This window comes from Callospermophilus lateralis, chromosome 9 (genome assembly GCF_048772815.1).
Source record: "Callospermophilus lateralis isolate mCalLat2 chromosome 9, mCalLat2.hap1, whole genome shotgun sequence".
Lineage (NCBI taxonomy): Eukaryota > Metazoa > Chordata > Mammalia > Rodentia > Sciuridae > Callospermophilus > Callospermophilus lateralis.
This window is the reverse complement of record NC_135313.1, coordinates 80,128,244-80,155,469: the sequence shown is the minus strand read 5'-3', so window position 1 is coordinate 80,155,469 and position 27,226 is coordinate 80,128,244. Positions and strand designations below refer to the sequence as shown.

Genomic DNA, 27,226 nt, shown 5'->3' with positions numbered 1-27,226 from the left:
AATAAAATGTTTTCAGAGAAAAGTTGTCATCCTACTTTGTATAAGGAAGATTCCCTTGTACTCCTATTTATATACTATGTTTGTTCTGTTTTAAAAATTAATTATAGCAGTGTTCTTCTCTTTTATTTATTATACCTTGCTATCTAATATGATGACCACTTCTTTTTTGAATTTTGGTTTATATTTTCTTTGCTAGTCGGCCTCAGAACACAAATTTATTTTGGGAATAAACAAAGTGATGAATTGTTAATATGTTAAAAAATGAGGACAAAGTATAAACAATTTGGCTATAACATATTTCTTTTACATGCTTTTGTATTTCATACACCTAACTGCAATGTACTTAAGAATGACTGGTTATTTCTAAGATTAATGAAGAAAAAATTTTAATTAATGAAGAAAAAATTTTAAATTAAATAGCCATTAGAAAAAGTATATTTTGAGGTTTTCTTTAAGACATAGTCATGATCTGCTTTTTCTGGCACTTTTCAAATACTTGTTCTCTAAGGAAATATTTTTATGAGTGATCTAAAGCTCACAGAAAATCTTAGTGGGGAAAATTAGAGAGACTGGATCAAAAATGGTATTAGATTTTTTTCTACTGCTGTACCTGAGAAGCAATACTGCTGTTATTATGACAACTCTTAAATCAAGTTGCCTGCTTTGTAATCCCTACAGATTAGTGATGCTTGAGAAACTCAGTTCTAGCAAGATTGAAATTAATGTCATCCTTATGTGTTTACCATTTATTTCTGTCAGTTGATTCTTCAGTATACTCACTTATTTCTCATTTTTAGAATTGATATGTTCCAGGGTCTGCTTATTTACACTATTATTCTTGTTTATCTACAGGACCCAGGACCACCCCCACCTTCTCCATTACTAGGTTTGAAGCCACTGCAATTATTAGAAGTGAAAGCAAGGGGAAGATTTGGTTGTGTTTGGAAAGCCCAGTTGCTCAATGAATATGTTGCTGTTAAAATATTCCCAATACAGGTATGCTATTGCAGTTATAAAGTTACATATATATATATTAAAAGCTGAAACCAACTGGGACATTATAACTCAGAAGCAGTCTAAACACAGGCCATATATTCCAAAGTGATACTATGATACTGGGAAAAGCAGTTAGCCTTTTTATGTCTGCCTTCACATCTGAGAAATGGAATTATTAGTACAAAAACATGTTTGTTTGGAGTGGTAGAATTATATTAAATAAACATGGGTGATCTTTTGCCAATGAAAATTCTATAAAAATGCTAAGGATTTCAATTAAAAAACCTCATTGCTTAAATTTTAATATCCCTTACATTATCAAAAAAAGCAAACATAAAAGTGAAGAAGTAGCATGTTTTGTTTTAGAATTGCTGTTTGGAGGTATGTGAACAGACTGATTTATTTTCATTCTACTTTTGAGTGTTTATGTAATTATTTAAGTTTTTGTTTGGTGAATTTTCAGAAGCAGTGAATTAAGACTCCAAATAATTGGTTTACTATTGAGTTGTTTTTCTTTCAAAAATAGCTGGACTTTTCACAAAACCCTTATCAAGCTTTTACCCTTCTTTTGTTTTGTTGCATCAGTGGTGTAATTTGATGATGATTCCATTTTCCCTTGCTCTTGCTTTTGTACCCTTGTGGCTAATGCTATCCTTAGTACTTAAGCCCCAGGTTGGATTTGAGGATATAAGCTCTACTCCTACACTTAAGTTTTCCTTATTGCAAAGCTATCCTATAAGCAATTTGCCTTACTATAACTAGATTTTAGCCTTCTTACCTCTCCTAAAGCTTGTGTTGTAGAATCTATGAAGAAGATTATTACTTTCATTTGTTATTTTTGTTAGTAATGCAGATCCTGTAAATTATAATTTAGAACTCTAGAGTGTACAGTCTGTAATGCCAGGATTTATTTTTTAAAAAGTCAGAGAAGGGGCTAGGGTTGTGGTTCAGCAGTACAGTGTTCACCTGGCACATGCGAGGCCCTGGGTTCCATCCTTAGCACCACATAAGAATAAATAAATAAAATAAAGGTATTAAAAAAGTCAGGGAAAATTTATTTTAACATGTGAGGAATCTTAAAAATTACATGAATGTGTTTGGATATTAAGAGTAGCATTTTATTGAATGCTCTTATGTCAGGTGTTATATATTACATATATGTATGTATATTATTAGTATGTACATGTAATACCACAACACTATGAGACAGATACTGCAATCCCTGTTTTACTTAATGAGGAAATTGATTATATATATTGCCAAAGGTCAGTGGCAGATTCAGAATTTAAGTTCAGGTAGTTTGGAGCCAGAGGTTTCCTAATCCATATGCTTTGGTGCTTGCCTTTTCAGTGTCCTTTCATAGTGAAAAGAAACTAATCTATTATAAGTAAAAATGTAGTAGACATGAATCATTTGCAGGCACAAATGAGTATATGGTGACTTTAAAGAATGTTACATAATATGTTAGTCGTTGAAAACAAAAATGTTTTCTGTTTGGACAGAGTAATTCCACCTGAATTGCATCTTTCAGAGAGATTATTTTGATTACTGACAGAAACAGCTTCACACCATGATGAAATTACAGTGTAATATTTATAATAACTTGGAAGTAGAATGTGTTGCCATTGTAGTATGCAAAAGTGCAACATTTCTGATGAACTACTGTTCCTCTAGAAACACAGAAAAGGATGTTTTAAAGGATTAGGGTGGACAGGCGTTTAGTATGGAACTACCAGAACTCTGATAGTGTTAACTAATAGAACTTTCTTTCATTAAATGAAAGGTCAAAACAAAAGGTCTTTTCTACTTAAATACATTTTTTTTGTTTCTTTAGAACTTTTTAGATAATTTATTAGAAGTGATTTATTTAATATTTTGTTGTTGTTCTTACTATTCTTTCTTTTTAACCCTAGGATAAACAGTCATGGCAAAATGAATATGAAGTCTATAGTTTACCTGGAATGAAGCATGAAAACATATTACAGTTCATCGGTGCAGAAAAACGAGGCACCAGTGTTGATGTGGACCTTTGGCTAATAACAGCATTTCATGAAAAGGTAAAACTACCTACCACTTGAATTCGGTAAAATCAAGAGTTGGCTTACCTACCTGATGTTGACTACAAATCCCTCAGACCTATTTTTCAGTAGATAATATATTATATAGTTGATTATTATTTAACGTAAAGTGCAAATTGCTCTTAGATAAAAATCCATTTTAAAACATAACTTATTTTAACAAAAGAATGAAGTAGCTTTTTTTGTAGCCTCTCTGTTTGTAATACCAGTCTTTTGCCCCAGATTTCCTATGCTGTATGTAATTACCTCTCTTGCAAATACTTTAGTATAGGCAGTGCTTAGTAATTTTCATTTACTTGTTAATGACCTATTTTGATTTCATAAGCCATTTTCACTTTGAATTCTGTACCTTAAAACTCTTTAATAAATCTATAATGACAAACCCAGAATCAGAAAATTTATATAATCTTTTTGGGTAATTATCACCAAAACACGCTTGTGTTTTTGTTTTTTTTTTTTCCCTCAATTTTTCAACTTCCAGAGATGTTTAAAAGTACCCTTAATAAGGAAATTTCATTTTTGATACTTTTATCATTGTTAAGTATGTGGCTCTTATACCTTAATTCTTCACCATAAGAATGCCCATAATCTCTAGAGGAAGTTTTATTAGTGGTTGCTTGTATATTCTGATGTTTGTTATCCTAGTCCTTTGGTATAATATATTTAAAATTGCTATAATTTCACTTTAAAATTTTTTCTAGAACTTTAGATTTTCAGTATGTATTAAGAAAAACTTGGATTAATGTGAATTGGAAGGAAATTTGGACCATGTTTTTTGTATATTTTTATGTACTCAAAGGAAAGATACATTGTCTTACACTTATAGATAAAAAAATTCCCGTGTATGTATGGCTTTTGTCAAGAGCTTAAGTTTTTTTTTGTTTTTGTTTTTCTACCCTCCTTTCTTTAGGGCTCACTGTCAGACTTTCTTAAGGCTAATGTGGTCTCTTGGAATGAACTGTGTCATATTGCAGAAACCATGGCTAGAGGGTTGGCATATTTACATGAGGATATACCTGGCCTCAAAGATGGCCACAAACCCGCAATATCTCACAGGTAGAGCAAAATTTATTTTGTTTTTCCAGATGATTCAGAATATGTTTATGATTTAATAAGCTTTTAAATCCCTGAGTAAAATTAATTTTTCCCTTAGTTATCCAGTCATGCCCTAGGAGGCAGATGATTTTCATTTATTTTTTAAATTAGCTTTGATAATGGCCAGGAAGTATTTTGGAAAATGTATATGTTAACATCATTAGTTAAGTTTAATTATCTCCGTATTTCTTAATTTAGTCTCATTTCTAAAAGCATAGTTGAGAATGAAAGAATATTTTCTTAGCTCAAAGGAAAAATAAATTTATTTTAATTCAAGTCAAGATTTAAGGTGATTTTAAATAGATTCAAGGGGATGTAAATGAAGGAAAGTCTTTTCAGTGTATCTTTTTTGTTTTTCTTTTTTAATTAAAAATATGTTTTTTTATTGTAGTACTGGGGAGTGAAATCCAGGTTCCAGGGGTACTTTACCACTGAACTACATCCCCAACCCTTTTTATTTTTCATTTTGAGACAGGATCTTGCTAAGTTGCCCAGATTAGCTTTGAACTTTCAGTCGTCCTGCTTCAGCCTCCCAAGTCTTTGGTACTACCATGTCCAGCTCTTTGCTTGTTTTTTGAATTATCTTATATTCTTTTTTTTAGCTAAGGTCAAAGGAGACATCATGCAAACAATTGTCATTGAGGTGGTAATATCCAGACAGTTGTCATTTCTCAGAAGGCAAAATGTTTTTCCTTAAAACATTGATTCAGTTTGCTATGTATTTAACTTCCTTCAACATGGGATTCAGTTTGTCATCTTGTATTCAATTTAACAGTGGTTGTTTTAAAAGTAGGCACTGACTGATTCATATAACAAATATTTAGTTGATTATCACCAGGTGGTGTTTTAGGTTGCTGGGAGACATTATTTTAACCCTATCTCTTATATATAGATTCTAGTTTTGCAAACCTTAAATGACTTCTTCTTCTTCAGAAGAAGTCATTTAAGGTTTGGCTTAATGGCTTCCTTTTCTTCTCACCTTCCTACATGCACTCTGTCTTCCATACAGGTAATGATTTAATCCTTTGGAGTCCCAAAGGTTATTAGGAGTAGGGGCCCTGAAAATCCTGAATTTCAAGCTGTTTTTTGGAGCATCCATATATACCTGTCCCTTTGCTGTCTCCTGTGACTGTACACATGCCATTTGTCATGGCAAAGATGTATTTAATTAGAGTATAGTAATCTCTAGGATGATGAACAGGTTCCTATTTCAAAACTGTTAACCTTTTCAGAATACAGGATACAGCTAGGGTAGTATATGTTTATGATAAAATGTGTTATATATCCTAGAGATGTTAAGTATCCTAGAGATGTTTTTCTACAACTGGGTGAAAAAATATAAGAACCACTAACTACACTAAGGGAGTATTCTAAAATATAGGTCTATACAGTTGACAAAAGGACACAATTTAGCTATTTTTTAAAAAATTCTTTAGTTTTTAAAAATTTTAATTTTTTTGGAGTTTGTTACTGTAAACTTTGGAATATTCTTAACCTCTTAAATCATAGCAATTTTATCATTGATATGTGAGATTGACATAGATAAAGTGTTTTTGGAATGGCATTTCTTTATAAAATTGCTTTATGGAGAGGATTTCTTCTTCTCTCTGTGTTATGAATAGGAGTTTTGTTACTTTACTCTTGTGCTGTATGGGGTCTCTGCTTAAGGTTCTTCTTTTCTCTTTTCCTTGCATGTCATATTTTAACTACTATTTTATAGCATAGATATTCTCCTTCTTTCTGATTATGAGCAAAAAATTTAAGAGATAACTTGTTGAAACTTAATTGTACTATCTTTGTATTTGCAAGGGACATCAAAAGTAAAAATGTGCTGTTGAAAAACAATCTGACGGCTTGCATTGCTGACTTTGGGTTGGCATTAAAATTTGAGGCTGGCAAGTCTGCAGGTGACACCCATGGACAGGTAAGGAAGGGTGGTAATTATAACATGTAACAAAAATAAATATGTCTCATATTTTCTTAGACTGGCATATCAAGAGTGAATGGATATAAATTGTTGTGGAGATTAAATTAGCATCCAATCTAAAGTTATATGTTACATTTTCTGAGGAAAATGTCATTTTCATATTGTGGTGGAGGACTCAGGTGGTTTAGAGTACTACTTCATAAAATAACTCCTAGATGTTACAGGATTTTTTTTTTTAAAAGTGGATCATGGAAGAACCCACCTTTTTTGATGCCCGCATTCTTAGGGATATCTTCTTATTAACTCAGTAATTTTAATTCTTTTATTCTTTCACCGTCCTGTGGTATAGAAGAAAAAATCAGCCATTATTCTTGCTTCAGTGTATTAAGATCTCCTTCCCATTTTTGTATCCAACAATTTCTTGCTTTATTTTTTGTTTCTTGCTTTTCTTTATTGTTTCACTCACTCCTTAATCTACTTTCTGTGAATTCTCTCCAGAATACAAAGCCCTTGTATAGGCCTAAGTGAGGTATCTAATTAGTTAAAGTCTATACAACAAGAACTTGGCAGTGGAAACCTTATAGAAAGGCCTAAGAGAAAAGATTGTCTGTACATTTTATTCTCAGAAGCTGTGAGGCTAGGAAAGATGTTTTCACTCCTATAAGATAACCTTTTTTCAAGAAAACCAGTTTAACCTGATAGGTGACATTTCCTACGAAGCAAATGATTCATTGGCTTTGGTGTTAAATTTTGTTATACAATTATTTGGTCAGCTATTTATGAGCTTTATTTTTTTCAGCATATCCTCAAGTTTCTAAGAACATAGTTGTAAACAGTCATGGCACACAAATTTTACCAATGTTGACTAACAATTAAAAAATTTAGGGCAATGGTGAGCAGTCACAGAACTCTACAGAAGTTGACACCAAATCTCTTTAGAAATGGAGACACTTTTGTGGCAAATACTACCAAGATGGATGTTATGTAGAAAGCCTGGGGACAAACCTTTGTACTTCTGTACTTCTTATGACTCACTGTCATAAGATGAACTTTTGGAAAGTTTCATCCTTGGTACCTCATAAGCCCCTCTGGCATTTTTTTCTGAGAAAAACTGGGGGACTCACTCATGTCATCTTTTAATTCCTTTGCAGTTGGGTCATATGGTTAGATAAAAATAACCAATTACTTATACCAGTTGATTCTTGACTTTAGATTTTATGTACCAGAAAATTGGAACACTATTTGAAGGTACTTGCATGTTATTGTAAATTTTATATATTGCAAAGAAAGAACCTTGGGGAAAAATACAAATTTTCATCTATTATCAATTTATAAAAGAGAATATTTATCTAAATATTTAGATAAGCCATGATCTTATAGCAAAAGAGAACTTCACATGGCATACATTTATCTTTAAGAGAAAAAAGGAGGACAGAATGGGAGAAAATCTTTGCCAGCAACTTTTTAAAAAGAGGATTAATATCCAGAATACATGAAGAACTCAAAATACTTCTCCTCCTTCAAAAAGCCCCTACAACCCAATCAATAAATGAGCAAATGAACTAAATATACACTTCTCAAAATAAGAAATACAAATGGCCAAGAAATATGTGAATAAAGAGTCAATGTCTTTAGCAGTGGGAGAAATGTAAATAAAAACTATATTGAGATTTCATCTCCCTGTAGTTAGAATAGCAGTTGTCAAGAATACAGATGTTAATAAATGCTGGCAAGGATATGGAGGTATGAGGAGCCCTTATACACTGTTGGTAGGATTAGTGCAGCCACTATGGAAATCACTATGGAGGTTTCTCAAAAACTAGAAATGGAACCACCATATGACCCAACAATATCACTTCTTAAGTATTTGTCTAAGAGAATTAAATACTATAGTGATCTATGCATACTTATGTTTATAGCAGTACAATTCGCAATAGCCAAATTATAGAACCAGCCTATGTACCCGTCAGCAGATGAACATATAAAGAACATGTGGTGCGCGCGCACACACACACACACACACTCACACACACACAAAATAGAGTTTTAGTTAACTATAAAGAATGGAATTATGTCATTTTCAGGAAAATGGATAGAACTTGAGAACATGATGTTAAGCAAAATAAGCCAAACTAAGAAATGTGTTTTTTTTCTCTATGTGGAAGCTAGAGAGAAGAGAAAAAAAAAAAAAAAGAAAGTTGGGGGAGGATCTCATGAAAATAGAAAGGAGACTACAGGATAGAGAAAGGAGAGCAGGGGAGGGAGGAAGAGAGGGAAAGGGGAGGTACTGGGGAATGAAATTTATTATGTGTGCATATGTATGAAGATGTAATAGTGAATTCCACTGATATGTATAGTTATACTGCACCAATAATTTTTTTTTTTTAAAGTAGGCTTTTGGGAGGTGTTAATTTGTAGTATAGTTATTCAGAAGAGGAAAAAATTTAAAAGCTGCCTTTTCTTTCTTTAAAGTGTTCTCCTTATTAAATAAATTGAATATTCAACTTCAGAGTTAAGTGATTTGTCCTTATTTATTTATTTTTATTTTTAACATCTATGCTTTTTTGTGTGTGTTATTGCATGTAACTTCCCAACTTCTAGCGTGGAATAGGAATCACAGTCACCTAAAGATAGAGCTTTTTGAAAATAGCAATAGCTCAGCTGCTCAGTAGATCTACTAAAACTCAAGTATATTGTGGTCTACCTTATATGTCATAAAACTTTTTAAAATATCACATAAGAATGTTGTCAAGCATCAAATAGAGCTAGCTGTACTAGCTTAGTAACCATAGTGATAGCACTAAGAAATACCAAGTTGTTGGGCACAGGCTTGGTTAAGTATTTTTAAAACATTTTATAATATCTGTCATTGAAGCCCTCAGAAAAAAGGGTTTCTTAAAGATACTTTTCAAATAATTTACAAAGGTACAGTTGAAAATTATGCAGCTTTCTCTGTTCCATCCTTCTCCCATTGTTGTTCATTGTTCAATACCTTGTGATTACTTCTAGAAAGGGAAAAATTCTAAATCTTTACCAGAATAACATCTGTTGATATATATTTTTTAAGTATACTCACACATGATCTTACTATGTATATATGCTATAATTTGGTGTTCATAATTTAGTTGCTTTATCCTGATAATAGACCATATGTGGTTTTGATTCTTAAAAAAATGTAAAATGTTAGTTCATAAAGTTAATGAATGAGTACTGTTTGTTTTCAAAATATTTTTCAGGTTGGTACCCGAAGGTATATGGCTCCAGAGGTATTAGAAGGTGCTATAAACTTCCAAAGGGATGCATTTTTGAGGATAGATATGTACGCCATGGGATTAGTCCTGTGGGAACTGGCTTCTCGCTGTACTGCTGCAGATGGTAAGGGAAAAAAGTATTTTGTTTTAAAAAGTACATATGCCACATTTATGAAGTGGATGGTTACATTCAAAGGTAATAAAGTACATTTCTGTTTTAATAACCAAGAGATGGTAGAGAATTCAGGAGGCAGGGAAGCAGAAAGGATGGGACAGGGAAGAAGGGAACTGGTCAGTGTTTGCTTCTTTACTGCTGCTAGATGTTTTGTTGGATACTTCACATACTTTTAGCTTATTTCCTAAAACCACTTTGGAGGTAGTTTTTATCACAATTTTACAGGTGAGGAAATTGTTTCAAGGTAATTGATGAAACTTATATTTGTGATTCTGATCCAGTTGTAAAGAAAGAGCTGCTACTTCAGTTAGGTCATGTAGGTCCTGCTTGTCTGGTTCTCAAGTCAACTATTTTGGTAAGGGGACATGTATGTAAAGTGGGAGGGCCTTCTGACTGCCTTTCAAGACTCTGAGGCTGAGTCTGTTTAGCATTCAGGAAATGCCAGCATATCGTTAACCATATTAAATTTTAGTTTTATCCTAAGACAGAACTGTGATCATGCTTTCACATGTACCACAGATAAAATTCTGCCCCCTAAAACTTTGAAGGTTTGACCTGACATAGACATTAGTCATATTCTCTACCACAGCAGGGTGGCTCTAAAGGGTTTCTTATTCTTTGTTCTTGTTATTGAAAAGTTCTTCTTTAAATCTTATAAGCATTGGGTATTTATTCATTGGTTATAAATCTGCATACCATATTTGTAATGTAAAAACTATAAAGTTCTACATATTTGATCTTTAGTGCTCCTTCATAAGGTCTGTACTCCGTCTCAAATATGTGGTAGTACTTTTTTTGGATAAGACAAACTTCCTGTTAAACTTCCAGACAAATTTAAATGAGCTTGATCTTTTTTTCTTTTAATTACCTAAAAACTTCTTCCAGGTGTCAAAAACCATAGAAAAAATATGTTGAATATTTCAAAAGGTATAACCAACTAAAAATATTTTACTTTCTAAATATTGTTAAAGGCTATCGGTGTACAACAAACTTCCTCTGAAATGTGAAATTTGATTTAGGGGACTACACTTTTAAAAGGAACTGAAAAGTTCCCTTTAAACCAGCTAGCTCTGGTTGGTGCTTGACAACATTCTCATTTTGAAAAGTTTTGTGACATATAGGGGTAGACCACAAGATACTTTGAGTTTTAGTATATCTACTGAGCTGTTTTGAAATCTGTTCAGAAATGGACAGATCTATTTCTTTAGGATTGGGGTGGGTCCAGAACCTAAGAAAGGTTGAAGCAACTTGAGAATAATTCTTAGCTTTTAAGTGTATAAGAAAACGCATAAGCTGTTCGTTTTGACTCAAAAGTAGAAGTAGTATTACAATTATTACATGCATTTATGGAAATGGAAGTAGGTCAAGGAAAGATGTCATAGGAAAATACATTTTATAAGAACTTTAATATGAATTTTTCATAGTAAACCATTGGATTGGGTGTCATAGGAGACATAAAGCCCAGTCTTCAAGTAATATACAGTTAAGGTAATAATAAACATTCTGGACAATTAACTTTAAAGTAAGTGAATTATCTAGCCCAGTGCCTGGTACCTAGACATTCAGTAAATGTTTTGAGATGAATGTAACTACCATAACACAAGGCAGTGTTATGGTAGTTCATAGGAGAAATTGATGGTGAAGAAGAGTCATCAGGGAGTATTTTATGGAAAAAGAAAAGGATAAATGCCTTCTATTCTTAAATGCTTCATATGTGCAATGACACAATTAGAATCAGGTACTTCTGACTCTTAATAAGTCAGAAGTTGGGGCCAAAGGGACAGTGTGGGTGCTTTTAAATTTGTTGGTGACTAGTTGTTGATGGTTAAATTTGGTGATTTTTTTCCACATATAAATATGCGTACCAGACTCCTGGAAATCTTGTTAAAATTGAGATTCTGGCTCAGTGGTCTGGGTTGAGTGAGGCCAGAGCATCCACATTTCTGAAAAGGCATCACCTAAGGCCAGTGGTGCTGACCTGTAGATGCAAGGTTGAACAGACATACCTTAGAACATCAGTACTGTCACTGGAGGTGTTCAAGCAGAGACCAACTGTCCAGGCATCAAAGATTCTTGTTTGCGGAGACCTAATGACTTCTTGGTGATTCATTATATCTGCCCATCAGTAATTGTGCTTTTTAGACTGCACAAGACTTGTATCTGTCTGGTCAATGAAATAGCTCAGTATTGACTGTCAAGAGGAGCTAATGTAGTGATAAAAAAGTACACTTAGATGAATTCAAATTCCATGGGATAGCTGTGTGCCTTTGTGCAAATTTACATAAAAATTTCTGAACTTCCTATCTGTACAGATAGTACACCTTCACCTTGTGAAGGCAAAATGGTGATAAATTATATATGTAATACAAGTTTCTGGTCAGGATAGCTGCTCATTGAATCTTAGTTGTTATTAACTCTTATATTAGTTATTATTAACTCTTATATGAGTAGGTAAAAGAAAGAATTATTGCTGAATACATTTTATCTGTGAAGGTACATTGACTTGTTGGGAACCCTGGTTGGAGATAGTTGTGACTTAAAAAATTTAACATAAAATGAATATTAAAATATTAAAGTTGTTAAAAAATTAAAATTAAAGTTATTGTGAGGAAAGGTAGAGAAGAGGTGTGACTTTGACGTGTTTTAGTTCCTCAGAGGGGACATGTAGTGGGGGTTGAGTATGCCACAGAATAAAAGTGGTTATAACACATTTAACCGAAAATCTTCAGAGGTAGAAACATTACTGCTAACCTTTCACTCTGAATTGCAAGAAGGAGTGGGTCCCTTAAAGAAGAGTGTAAGTGTAGTTGCTCTCTTGTTCTTACGTGGTCATAACAGCAGGTAGAATTGGGAAAAGGTGACTCAGATTATATACCAGTTTGGAAGTCAGGAAGATTTTAATTAAAATGACCACCCCTGGTTTTTGGTTTTACATTTCAGGACCTGTAGATGAGTACATGTTGCCATTTGAGGAGGAAATTGGCCAGCATCCATCTCTTGAAGATATGCAGGAAGTTGTTGTACATAAAAAAAAGAGGCCTGTTTTAAGAGATTATTGGCAGAAACATGCTGTAAGTTACTCAGCTTTTCATTTGAAATTTGAATAAAACATTTTTCAGAGGCATGATTTATTCTCTGCACATTTCTTGGAGGACTTTCTGGGAAGGTGATCTTCACACAGGATATTCCATACTACAGTGCAAAAGGCACTTTATCAGGGCTTTGTGTACTAACCAGAGAGATGATAAAGTCACAGAACCTTAAAAGGCTCATCTCTATAATTGTGCATGTAACTTCTATTTGGAAACCTTCTTTAAAAAAAGAATGACTGATTCTGGGCCTGTGGACAGCTAAGTAACTTTGTTGATCACTACCTTTCATATGATGCCATTTTTAAATGTATTGAACAGCATCAATCCATCAAATCGCTATGGGAGTTTTTTCAAAAGCCTTTTGATTTAGGCTTAGATTTTGAAGTTCATAAGAATGCTTTAAAATTATAGATTAGGAGGCTGGGATTATAGCTCAGTGGTAGAGTGCATGCATGAGGCACTGGGTTCGATCCTCAGCACACACAAAAATAAGTAAATAAAATAAAAATATTTTGAAAAAGAAATAAACTCATCTGTCATTAAAAAAATTATAGATTAGGCAGAGGATGGTACAGTATATTATTGCCTTGATTGTTTTGGTCCAAGTATAATTAGAAATGTGGATAAAGCCAGGTAGAGATCCTGAAGGATCACCTTCTAATTTTGTATTAAATTTCAAGATGGAAATGCTGATATTAGCTAAGAAAAAGATGAAAAATAGTATAGCCTCCATTACCCTTGCTTTTGAGTGTAGTTCAAGGTTGCATTGAAATGATCTGGTTTATGAAAAATGGATAGGAATTTTTGGAATTAAAAAATATTCTTGTTGTAGTAGTGTCCAGTACTTAAATATTTTCTTCTTTGTGCTTCTCTTTCATGGACTTGCATATCATCAGTAAAAAAATGAATATTAAATAATAACATACTTTGGTAATCTTGAAACTTCCTTGACCTACAAAAAGCAGTTTATGAAAATTTTACTCTAATTTCTAATAGAAACAATTGTTGTGGTGTTTGACCATGTTTTTCTCCTCTTAGGGAATGGCGATGCTCTGTGAAACGATAGAAGAATGTTGGGATCATGATGCAGAAGCCAGGTTATCAGCAGGTTGTGTAGGTGAAAGAATTACCCAGATGCAGAGACTCACAAATATCATTACTACAGAGGACATTGTAACAGTGGTCACGATGGTGACAAATGTTGACTTTCCTCCCAAAGAATCTAGTCTATGATGGTTGCATCATCTGAACACACTGAGCAATGGGACTCTGAACTGGAGCTGCTAAGCTAATAAACTGCTTACAGTTTTATTTTCTGTGTGAAATGAGTAGGATGCCTCCTGGAAATATAAGAAAGCAGCCCCTTGTTGAAAAATGTGGCTCTGGGAGACTACTGCATTGCCTGCAGCACAGATGTGAAGGACATGAGGCTAAGAGAAAAATTGCAAACTCTATAAAGAAACTTTTGAGAAAATGTACATGAAGAATGTGGCCCTCTCCAAATCAAGGATCTTTTGGACCTGGCTAATCAAGTGTTGAAAACTGACATCAGATTTCTTAATGTCTGTCAGAAGACACTAATTCCTTAAATGAACTACTGCTATTTTTTTTAAATCAAAAACTTTTCATTTCAGATTTTAAAAAGGGTAACTTGTTTTTATTGCATTTGCTGTTGTTGTTTCTATAAATGACTATTGTAATGCCAATATGACACAGCTTGTGAATGTTTAGTGTGCTGCTGTTCTGTGTACATAAACAAAGTCATCAAAGTGGGGTACAGTAAAGAGGCTTCCAAGCATTACTTTAACCTCCCTTTCAACAAGGTATACCTCAGTTCCACGGTTGCTAAATTATAAAATTGAAAACACTAACAAAATTTGAATAATAAATTGATCCATGTTTTGTAACAAGGTATCACAAATTCACTGTGTTATTTAAGAAAAAAAAAAAAGTAAGTTGTGCTTAGTGCCAATAGTAAGTGGCCATTCGTAAAACAGTGTTTTAGCTTTTCTTGTGCTGGCTTGTAACTTAGGGAAAAGTGTTTTTTGAAATGAAAAAAATGATGTCATTTCCCCCTTACCGTATTTTAAAGCTTCATCTTATATCCATATCCCAAAATATTGCATTCGTACCTAAGTATTTTTTTTTTAAAGGTGTGCTGTGTTTGGGGAATGAGTATTTGAAAAATTTAAAGCATGATTTAAATTTTTTTAAATGAGCTGTGACACTGGAAAGCTCTTTTTATCTTTTAAAAGTCTTTTGTTTTTTCCTATTTATATATGTAAAACTGTAGTGTTTTTCTTTTCACCAAAACAGTGTGTGGGATATTCTTTATCACTGTCTTAGGACCACCTCAGGAAGTGTCATTACCCAGAATTCCTCACTCTCTGCTTTGAGACTTGTAACTTTTATCACTTCTGCTTGGTGCCATCTTGTCAGAGTAACATTTGATGTCTGTGATATGTAAGAATTATCTTAGGACAGAGATATTAATTAACTTTAAGCACAGATTTCAGATGTTACTGCTTTAAAACCAATCAGGGATAACAAAGTTATAACTTAAAAATATGCAATGACATTTAGAGGTAACCAGTGTTGATGTAGGTAACATAGCTTAGCCTCCTCCCCCAAATTGCTTTTACAACTAACTTGGATATTAATTTAGGATAGTTCATGCCTTATCCTTGCTAAGAAAATGGAATTGATGGTAGGTAGGTGCCAAAGTGCTTTTTCAAACAATACTGCATTGGAGTATAATTGGATGCTTCTTAAAACTTATATAGGCCAAAGTAAAACATTAATTTCCTGAATTTCTAGATTACTAGCCAAGAAATAGCCAGGATTATGCTATACTTTTTGTCAGATCATTTTGAAATCCATACATAAACTTTAAAAACAGATTTTTTTACTGTCACTATCAGGAGCTTACTGTGAATACATTATCTTCAAATGATTATTTAACCACACAGTACACTACATTTTACATGTAAAATGCACTTAATCTCTGGGAAGAATAAATAATAATTTATACACAAAACATAGGCCAACAGACTCTAAACAGGGAGGAAAAGGAGAGTAATAGCATTCTTGTCTGTGTGCCACATCCCATACAGATCTGTTTATGTTTTTATATCGTGTGTGTACCCAAGGTCTCACTGTATTCCTAAGAATTCCCATTTCAGTGTTTACCATTTCAAAAAGTACTTGGCCCCTCTCAAATTCTTGACTTGAGTTTTCTTCCATCTGGAAACTGAACAAGGAGAAAATATGGAAAATGTGCAATCAAGAAAACAGTTAAAGACAGATTTCTACCTGTTGTAAGCATTTAACCCTTTTAAAACTTTAAAAAAAGGGGATAATATGAATGTTTGGCTTATGAGAATACTAGAGATAAATTTTATAAGATCAGTTATTCACAATATAAAACATTTTGTCTTCATGTTACATTTTTTTTAAACAATTTCTGGGTATTGTACTTAAGTCTAACCAATTTTAAAACTTGTATCCTTCTGAAAATATATATTTAGAAAATCTTTTTATAAGCAGTAAAGAAAGAATGTTCCAGTGACTGCTTGTCCTGATACGTAATCTTACTAAAACTTTCTTTTTGCAGGGCATTGGTTTATAATCAGTGTAGAGGGGGCAAGTTAAAATTTAAGCTAGGGATACTGGAAAAAAGATCAAAGGATGAAAAAATGGTGATTTATTTGGGGGCAAACTAAGACCTCCCCCCACACCCCAATAACTTTTCCTCGTGTGTATGGTGCTCCTCATGATGTCTTGTTCTTTGCCTTTCTGATACCTATCAGAAGTGCTGCTCTCACTCACTTTTCACCTTACCCAGATTTCCTTTGTAAGAAATCCTTTATGATTAACTGCCATAGGACTGATGGATTAACCAGTGTTTGGCTTTATTTGAAGTCTATGCCCTGCAGAGATCTTGTATGTATTTTAGATGCTAGGAAGTTTTTAGCATGTGATGTGTGATTCTTGTTTGGATGTTTTTATTACAGGTACCTTGTGAATTCCAGAAAAGAGACTGTGCCTCACAAGTGTTGGTCCCATGACCTTGCACTATCTTTCATGGTGACCTTTTGAAAATACAATCAGGAAAAACATCAACACCTTTGGAATTTAGGAATAGAATCATAATCACGAAATTAAAGACTCTTTTTTGCCCCTTTCCTTGCCCCTGACCAACAACTACATTTAAGTAAAATGTAGATGGTTGGGAAAAACTGGTCAGATGGTAGTTTAGTGGAATAAACTGATTACTGTTTTTTAAAAAATGCTTCATCATAGATATTTTCCAGTTTGTCTTTTTTACTTTTTGAAAAATTACTTTTTAGGAACATTTGGTATAATGTGCATAAAATAATTTAAAATTTTTGGGCAAAATGATACAAGTAGCATCTTGATTGAACATCATTTACCTCAGATATTCAACCAGCAGTACGTTTTTTATGCAGTCTCAACCCATATCCCTATTTGTTACCTCTCAAAATATTGGTGAGCAATTATTTTAGCTTTACTCTGTATTTCTTGTCAGTGTTTTGGGCACAGGTTGTTGTACTACTGTCAAATCATACTTGCTGTTTTTTTCTGCAAGTATTTATTTAACAGAAAGTTAAAAACAACACACACGCAAACCCTCCTTCCCCAGTAAAACCCCATCTTGGTTAAGTGATTGTTAAATATTGTAAAAATAAAATGTATGCTATCCCCATTCAATCCCCAAGTTAAATAAAAAAGTGAATATGGTATGATTTGCATATGCAGTTTTTCTTTAGCTATGTTTTTAAAGAGGGGAATGGTAGCTTTGTAATTTATTGTGAGGCTTCTGCCTTAAGAATTGCAAGAATGGGGATAGTGGTGAAAGGAGGTTTGTAGCATTCTCCTCCTTTATCTAAAACAGACTGACTGTATTTGCACCCAAGTATATATGGCTGCCAGCATTAGGCAGCCAGAGGCCTGTTGGCATTGTATAACTGTTCATTCCAACAGATTATCAGTTTTTTTTAGGATAAAAAGGAAGGAAAGGGCAGCACTTAGGTAATGGTGGTTTGACAGAAATTGCAGTGCCTTCTAAACAATATGAAAATGCAAACCATGGTGGGATGTGCATGAATTCTCTTAAAAGACTGAACTTTCCAAAGCATGCTCTTCCAAAAACTGAATCTTCAGGAACCTGATATTATTATTTTGACACAAATGGCATTACAATAAAAATTTACATAACATGGGTTTTAATTTCTTACTAACCCAGGCATACATTTGAATCAGGTCTTTGAACAAGGTTTTTTGGTGGGCCACTTGGGAAGGAATATAATAAGTTAATATTGCTCTGAAATAAAACTCTTCATTTGCTTTTCAATCTGATGATTGAGGGAAGTATTGAGTTTTGTTTTTGCTATAATTCCTCCTAAGAAATAATGTAGGTATCTTTAAGCTATGCCTCTAAGTTTTACATTGTTTCAAAATTTTTTTGTTTTTTTTTTAAACTAGAGCTTTTCAGATTTGGTTTTTGTTTCATTTATATATAGTTAACCACTTTATGAAATCAAGTTTCCCCACAAAAATGCCTTTGAGATGTAGCCATATCACTTGTATAATATTTCTGCTAGTCCTCCTGACATTTGCTTTTAAATGTCATATTTTACTATAATCACTTATTGCCTCTTAGTTTTTAACTCCATGTACCTTGTTGTTGATGGATCTTCTATAGTTTTTATACAGCCAGGAAAGCACACGAGGGCTCTCAGCTTTCAAGTGGCATAAAAACCTAATAAAAATTAGGAATGCTCACATCGTTTCATTAGGCTCACTCTTCAAGGTGGACAACACTTTCTTCACATAGTTCAGAAAAATTTTCAAAGGGAAAAATAAAGCTTAAAATTCTTCCCTCTAGTAATAATAGTAATGCTACTGTTTTAAGTATTTTGGCAAATGAGCTAGAAATTCATGGACTATGGCACAGAACCAGTATGCATGCCTTAGTCTTAATGAGACATTGCTGAAAAGTAAATGAGAAATCTGAAGATTTAAAGGGCTTAATTTTTGGGGGGGAAGGAAAGTGTATGCAAAAGAATAGGTTGTAACTATTGGAAGTGATAACTTTTATCCACAAAAATTATATATTCCACTTTTGAGACTTCCTAAAATCCAGGGGAATTGTTCATTAGATCATACTTTTAACAACTGGTTAAGGAACCCACTGTAACATGGGCTCTGGTGTCAAATCAACATCTGAGTTGAACTCCAGGAGGGTCTGTTGGTCATTCCCAACCTGTATGATTCTGGACACTGCCACTATTCTGTCACTTTCCTTCTCTGTAAAAAACAGTACCTAAATCTCATAGGGCTTCTGACAGTTACATTGCACAAAGATAGGGAATGTCTTATAAACATTTTCCCATGACAAGATATGTAAGTAAATACTTTTTGAACAAAGGAAGTTACTATTCTTGAGTGCTTATTATATTTCATTTTAAACATAAATCTGTGTTAGTTCCTGGATTCTTGAATCTATAAGGCAATCCTTTAACTGACATTCTTACTTTTTGAAATAAATATTCAGCTAATGCTGTCCAACACTGTCCAATATCTGTGAGAATAATTTTCCAGGAATTTCTGACAATACTTATTCAACAGGCAAATTCTGATCCTCTTTGACTACAGCACATCCAAGAATGTACATCTAAAAAAAATCCTACAAGGGATTCTGATGTAGATGGTCAGAGTACCACATTTTTAGAAGTTGAGAAACGAAATAGTCAAGTTCCTTGGCTTTTTTCTTCCAAGTGAACCACCCTATGGCTAACCTTGTCAATTTCCTGAAGTAGAGGACCTGAGGTCTGGATAGAATCCAAAATTTACACATGTACAGAAATTTTAAAAAATATGCAATACCACTACTGGAACCAAAAGGTGACTTATTCACATCAATTCTTATGTTTCTTAACTGATTTTTAAGATTTGTAAAAATATCAGGCTGCTTGGCAGGAATGAAGTCTTCAAATGGACCACACAGACGCTTAACAAGTGTTAAATTACCACCTGATTCAATCCTTAGAGCAGTCACATTTTATTCTTTTTAACTGCTTATAGGACAATCTAAATTGATCACTGGAATTACAAATGACAAAAATACTCATGATTCAAAGGCAAGACACAGAGCTAAGACATCACACGTTCAACAGTTGTTCATAAATACAAAAATTTTTATAAATATAAAGGAATATAATAACATTTCTTGTTACAATGATAACAGTTTTTAGTTCTTTGGAGATGTATGCCTGAAATGCTGAAAGCCATGTTCACAACCAGCTTAATGAGGATGTTGCCCACTGCCTCACATCTGTAGGACAGTTGGGGTATTTCTGCAGAGCATTCATAATTTGAGTATTATCCAAAAGCAGTTTCATCAGCTGGTACTCTCTCTGTGAATTCACTGAAGTTCTTTCCATAGGCTTTATTAATTCTAATTGTTGTAAGTGTTCAAATGCCTGAAAGATGAAACAAATAGTTGAGGTTGAACAAGGGAAAAAAGTAGCAAAGTTAGCCCAGAAAATAGGGTTTAGTGGGTCATGGAATTGAGTGCCAAAAAAAAAAGCCCAACAACAAAAACAACAACAAAAACAACAACAAAAAACCCCCCAGCACAACAGGAATCAAAGGATTAACAAAAACAAAGCCATAAAAACTTCATATTATGTAAAAACAGTGCAGTTATCTGTTCCTAAAGTGTTGAATATAAACAAGGCAAATTTTAACTCAGTCTTTACAACAGGTCTTGTTCTTAACTTCATTCTACATCATAGTTCCTTCTGTACATCTTTTTTGGTGCTAGAGATTAAATACAGGGCCTCATGCATGCTAAGTACCCACTCTATCCTTGAGCTACATCCATGGCCCTTCCTGTGGCATTTTAATTAACAAGGGTTTCTAGTTTTCTTCTCTATAAAAGTGTAAGAATATGATAAGACTTGATTACCTGGTTACTCAAATTTGCATTTTTTTTTTTTAATTCTGCCATCTGTAAGACTTTGCTGTATAAAAGTTAAGCAAAGCTGTAATAAAGATGGAAGGAGGAAATTCCTGTGAGTATACTAAGACTATTTAGGTGATCCTTTAGTTTAGATTCTGCAGAATGGTGCAGACATGGACATTCTTTGAAAAGTGCCACTGACACTGTCAAACCGTCAACAAGTTCTGTTCCATGTTCATCTTCCTGACCCTTTTTTCAAAAAATTTTTTAGTTGTAGTTGAACACAATATCTTTATTTTTTATTTATTTATATGTGGTGCTGAGGCTCAAACCCAGGGTAGGTGAACACTCTACTGCTGAGCCACAACCCCAAACCCATCTTCCTGACCTTAATAGAGCCCTTCACTATCTGCTTCTTCTTGCTTCTAATATTCATATATTACTGTCTCTTCTAAACTTGATGTTTTAGATATCAGGGTATTAAAAAATCATTGAATTGGGCTGAGGATGTGGCTCAAGTGGTAGCGCGCTTGCCTGGCATGTGTACGGCCCGGGTTCGATCCTCAGCACCACATACAAACAAAAGATGTTGTGCCCGCAGAAAACTAAAAAATAAACATTAAAAAACAAAATTCTCTCTCTTAAAAAAAAAACAACAAAAACCATTGAATCATGTTGTACTAATCATTAAATACACTGAATTAGATTCTTGAGCTTTATATCTGTACAGTTCATTGTGAAAAAATCGGGAATATATTCTCTATCATAAAATTCTTCCGATGAAAAGAGAAAAAAGAGACCTTTTATTTCTGAAAATGAGAAAATACTGAATGTTGCAGATGTTGAGACTGAACAAAACTGAAATTTACCATATTTCTATGCAGTAAAATACAACCTTATTTAAAATATAGAACGGAACTGCTGGATATTATCCGTAAGAATTCAAATGCTCAGGTAACACTTCTACATTTCACAATTCTCATAACCATGACTATTAGATATGGAGTTAGGAGAAAAAAAATTTGGTCTTGCAGCATGCTAAATACTTTTCTTCTCTCAATGAAGAAATGACAAGGCTCTATATTCAATTTTTATTAGACAAAAAAATGTAGGGGTCCAGTGCTTAAAAAGAAAAAAAAATTCATTAAAATTTAAATTTGAAACTTGTTTAGACAAATGTTTCTAACAATCTCAAAGTATAAATCTACTTTTTAAAGCTATAATTTAATGAATTTAAACAAGTTTCTAATGAGTATTTAGTAAACTGTGAACTGATATAATTATGTGCAAAAACACACCAAATTCCAAAAAAATACTGCATTAAAAGTTTCCTATTTGATTAAAGAGTTTGAAATATTTTTAATATATGGGATAATTCTATTATTAAAGTTAGTTTCATCTTTTATTACCTGTGGCAACTAGAAAATCCTGGTCCACATCTTTCTAGTGGACATCATGAAGCCTTTGAGTTTTAAACTCATGCCTCACCTACTACCTAAATAAAACTTTGTATATGTGTCCACCAACTAACAGGATTTTGTCCATTAAGTTTCTTAATGGCATTAGTCTGCATTTTTGTCTCCTTATACTGCTGAAATTATAAAGCCAACTCAGGTTGGAAAAGGACAGGGTTACTATATTAGATATGTTTTGATAGACTATAATAAATAGCTCCTTGGTAGAATACAAATACTAACAACAGACAGCAGAGGGCAGCACAGTCCAACAAACTGTCAAACTGGCTGCCTTCAGAATGACTTGAACGTTCATTTCATTTCTGGATAATTTTTGTCTGAAAAAAATTCCTACAGTAAGTACCTAAAGTTTAAAACTCAAAAGTGAAACCTTGATCTATATAATCAAACTGTATCTAAAAAAGGTACCTGTCTGCCAGAAAACAACAGTAAACCAAATCTTACCTTCATGACAACAGGTTTCTCAAAATTATACACAGAATGGGCCTTTCTTTGAACAAACTTCTGAAATTCTAGAGAGAGCGCAAAGACAACATTAATATCTTCAAATAAGCATCAGGGGAAAATCAGAAAGAAACTACCAAAGTCTCATCTCACCATTATAGACCATTTGAAAATTAAAGGGCTCCTCATCATAGATATCATTTAAATGTTTCATTGCTATTATAAGACAGATTTCCAAGACTGATAGACCTGTAATAGGAAAAGAGAAACATACCAAAAAATGTAGTTCAATGATATATATCAAGCACTCACAGTGAAACAACCATGAGAAACTATGATTATTATGAGATTTCAAATCACAAAAGGACCTTGAATGAGATTTACTCAGAGAATCCCCAAACTCCTGGAAACTATTCAAAATTGTGTGTGTATCCTTCCCTCCCCCAGAGAGAGCTCACTGCATTTATAAAAGGGATAATAAACATAAATGACTTCAATGCTAATAAAGGGTCTTCAACAGCAATTAGTGAATTGAGAACCTCAGTAATACAGTATTATCTGGATTTTCAGTGGACAAGGGAGGCAGAGTCAAATTTCTTTCACTTTAAATAAAAGTGATAATAACCTTGTAAAGGATTGAGTTAAAGGCTGTCTGGATATTAAAGTATTTATAAATAAAGTGCTGTGAACAATGTTAATGATAATTTTGAAAAATACATGAACACACAAACTTCAAAAAACCCAAATGATTATAAAGCATGCTTCTCACCATGCACAATATTTGCTTTAGAATCCATGCTACAAAGCTGGTTTGCCTCCATTAAGTCTGCTGCAGTCAAAAATGGATGTGATACTGTTACTCGACTTAAAGCCAGCATCTAGGGAAATGTGAATCGGACAACCAATTACTTCAGCAGTTTGAGGATATCACTGAACAAGGCTGCTAAATGTGTAGTTTATTCTTATGGGCGAGTAGATATAAATACCTGGGACAAGTATACTCAAATTTAGCTCTATTAAAATATAGTATTTCAATTAATGACACACAACTTTATAAACAAAAAGCATAACAAATTGTTTGCTGCATTCTGTTATCACCTCCCACTTATCATAATGACTTACTCTTCAAAAGAAAACACTTAAAAAGCGGAGTCCAATTCTCATGTACTTTTTGTTTACTTTCCCAAAACCTAACACAAATCCTGAACTAACGATCCCCTTCAAACACCTACTTCTTTTTTTTACTTGTTTTTCTTATAAAAGTTTAGATATTTAGGGTTGCCAGACTTAGCAAATAAAAATCAACACACAATATAGTTGGGTACAGTGGCACCTGCCAGTAACCCCAATGACTCTGGAGGCTGAGGGCAGAAGGATTGCAAGTTTTAAGGCAGCTTGGGTAACAGAGACCATTTCTAAAAATAAAACATAAGAAGGATTAAGGATGCAGCTCAGTGCTTGAGCATCCTGCTTAATCTCTAATACTGCAAAAAGAAACAAAGAAAGAAAACAACTACCTAAAGTTAATAGTATGTACCATACAATATATCAGACACCTCCATTGTCAGCAGGGTACAAGTATTTTAGTTTAAACAGAGATCAGCAATCCTTGGAGTTCATTCTCCTACTGGGTACAGCCCAGGCCACCAATATCTCCCTCCTTTTCTCTCCCCACCCTCTTTTATATGAAATATTTATTTCATTTTAACAAAGGACTATACCCAAAGGACTTAAAAACAGCATACTACAGGGACACAGCCACATCAATGTTTATAACAGCATAATTCACAAGCTAAACTGTGGAACCAACCTAGATGCCCTTCAAAAGATGAGTGGATTAAAAAAATGTGGCATATATACACAATGGAATATTACTCAGCAATAAAAGAGAATAAAAGCATGGCATTTGCAGGTAAATGGATGGCATCAGAGAAGATAATGCTAAGTGAAATTAGCCAATCCCAAAAAACCAAATGCTGAATGTTTTCTCTGATATAAGGAGAATGATTCATAGTGGGGTAGGGAGGGGGAGCATGGGAGGAATAGATGAACTCTAGATAGGGCAGAGGGATGGGAAAGGAAGGGAGGGACCATGGGGTTAGAAATGATGGTGGAATGTAATGGACATTATTATCCAAAGTACATGTATGAAGACACGAATTGGTGTGAATATACTTTGTATACAACTAGAGATATGAAAAATTGTGCTCTATATAATAAAAATTGTAATGTATTCTGTTGTCATATATAATTAAAAAACAAATAAAAAATTTAAGAAATCATATTCAAAAAAAATAAAAAACAATACCATTACTTGCTTATTTTTATGTGGTGCTAAGGATTGAACCCACTGTCTTATACGTGCTAGGCAAGCACTCTACCCCTGAAATATGTTTTTAATATACAAAGAGACAAGAGAGAATAATGTAATACCTAAGACTACCCTGCCTCCTCCTGATTGGACTCTCTACTCTTCAACACATAAAATAACCATGCATATCTTTATATTCATACTCTATGTATATGTATTCCCTAGACAAGAGTAATTTTAAAATTTTATGTAAATACTATGTAGTCTCACAACTCATTTTTCAATGAACATTTAATTACGAAAATTTATCCATGTCGAGGTGTTAAGTCTAATCATTTTTCTGTGTATTCCATTGTATATACCCACAATTATTCATTTTCTATTGACGAAACTCACCAGATTGGCAAAAAAAAAAGTAAGTTTACTTGTAGCCTTTACCTGCATTTCCCTGGTTACTGGAGACATAAATCCATAATACAAAAAGAGCTTGCAGAGTTAAGACAGAGATAATCACTAAAAGGATGATCTAAGCATATCAGAAGCACCTCACTATTAATTATTATGAATGAAAAAGAGACAACAGGAAACTTGCAGAACAATGGTTGTTCATGTTGACAATATTGAGGCAGAAATCAATCTATATCTAATACCTACCTATCTACATGCCACACATTTCTTCATAATAGGCCTATTGCTAAAAATGACAGGGGGATAGAACAATGAGAGAGAAAGTTTATAGGAAAAAAGAGAAGTTTTATGAATAAAAACAGAAATGGGAAAAGAGAAATGATAAACAAACATGGCGGAACCATATAATAAAAAGCTTGTAGCCAGAGAGCCTTGGGTTAAGTTCTGGCTTTGCCATCTACTAGCTGTGGGCAAGTTATTTAAACTCTAGGAACCTCAATTTCTTTAAGACAAAAATAAACACCTAAGTATAAAAAAAGTGATTATTATAAAATTTAGAAATAATGTAGGAAAAGCAACAGTATTACTTGGTAGATGTGCTAACCAATAAATGATGGTTGCTATTATTATTACTATTCTACTACTATTAAAAGTGACCAAGAAAATAATTTTCTCCTTAAAAGGCATCTGCCACAGACAATTTTCTAAATAGCAGAGTAATAACAAATACTCTTAGTGAAAGAAGTTCTTTAACTTTCAGGACAATTAAGTACTTGTGCACTGATGTTAAAACACAATACATCTTAGTGAAAGATCATGACCAAATGGAACTTATTCCAGGCATGCAAACTGGTCCAACATAAAACAAATAAACAAACAAAAACAAAAAAAAACTGACCCCAAAACAAAAAAATAAAAAACACCACAATCGAATGTATCAACAGCTAAAGAGAAACTGCATGCTCATTCATTGTCACCCAATCCAGCATTTGACAAAAATCCAAGACCCAGTCATAATAAATTCTTAGCATAATTAATTTAGAATAATTAATTTGATAATAAGCATGTACTGAAAAACTATAGATAACATCACATGACTGGGAATATGGAAGGATGTCTAGTCTTAACACTCTTACTCAACATAGTGGTAGGAGTTCTAACAACAGCAATATGGCAAGAAAAGAAAAACCACACGGATTAAATAGGAAAATAAAACTGATTCTATTTATGGAAAGCTATTGTCTGCATAGGAAATCCCAAGAAATCATTTTTTAAAAACTCCTAAAATAAGCTAGGCTTAGTATGACCACATTGATATGTGTGTGTGTGTTTGTGTGTACACATACACACACACACATTTCACATTTTTGTATACTAATGGTAAACACACATGCTAAAACCAAAATTTATTTATTTATTTTATTTTATTTTATTTTATTTTTAAAGAGAGAGTGAGAGAGGGAGAGAGAGAGAGAATTTTTTAATATTTATTTTTTAGTATTCGGCGGACACAATATCTCTGTTTGTATGTGGTGCTGAGGATCGAACCCGGGCCGCACGCATGGCAGGCGAGCTCGCTACCGCTTGAGCCACATCCCCAGCCCCTAAAACCAAAATTTAAATCCATCATTTACAACTGCTCCAAAGAAAAGTACATACTTAGGCATTAAATGCTTTAAATATGTATAGGATTTGTTTTGTGCAATTAGAAAATGCTGATTTGAGTAATAAAAAAATACAATAAAATAAAAACCACATTTAGGGACTAGAATACTATAGTAAAAATGTCAATTGTCCAAAAATTTATAGATTTAACCACGCCCCATCTAAACTTAAATCACAATTCTCATACACTGCTGGTGGAATGTGAACTAAACAGCCTTTATGAAAACCAGTATGGAGGTACTTCATATCATTAAAAATACTATATGATCTAGCAATTCCACTACTAGGTATATGTTCAAAGGAAATGAACTCAGCATGGGAC

The 27,226-nt window shown here is 33.3% G+C and overlaps 2 protein-coding genes across 5 annotated transcripts in view; one reads left to right on the top strand and one right to left on the bottom strand.

Moving 5' to 3' along the window:
• Positions 1-14,524, top strand: part of Acvr2a (activin A receptor type 2A) — a 76,963-nt gene extending 62,439 nt beyond the window's left edge. Inside the window, exons 5-11 of the mRNA XM_076865938.2 lie at positions 853-996; positions 2,910-3,053; positions 3,985-4,130; positions 5,979-6,093; positions 9,333-9,471; positions 12,463-12,593; positions 13,653-14,524. Coding sequence (XP_076722053.1) covers positions 853-996; positions 2,910-3,053; positions 3,985-4,130; positions 5,979-6,093; positions 9,333-9,471; positions 12,463-12,593; positions 13,653-13,847 — 1,014 coding nt within the window. The 3' untranslated portion in view covers positions 13,848-14,524. The remainder of the gene's footprint in view (positions 1-852; positions 997-2,909; positions 3,054-3,984; positions 4,131-5,978; positions 6,094-9,332; positions 9,472-12,462; positions 12,594-13,652) is intronic.
• Positions 14,525-19,682: 5,158 nt separating this feature from the next.
• Orc4 (origin recognition complex subunit 4) overlaps positions 19,683-27,226 on the bottom strand; it is a 66,475-nt gene continuing 58,931 nt past the window's right edge. For all 4 annotated transcript variants that reach the window (XM_076866541.2, XM_076866539.2, XM_076866543.2 and 1 more), the window contains exons 11-14: positions 23,290-23,398; positions 22,674-22,769; positions 22,521-22,588; positions 19,683-20,119 (exon numbers count right to left, since the gene is read on the bottom strand). In XM_076866541.2, the coding sequence (XP_076722656.1) occupies positions 19,931-20,119; positions 22,521-22,588; positions 22,674-22,769; positions 23,290-23,398 (462 nt within the window). In that variant the 3' untranslated portion in view covers positions 19,683-19,930. The remainder of the gene's footprint in view (positions 20,120-22,520; positions 22,589-22,673; positions 22,770-23,289; positions 23,399-27,226) is intronic.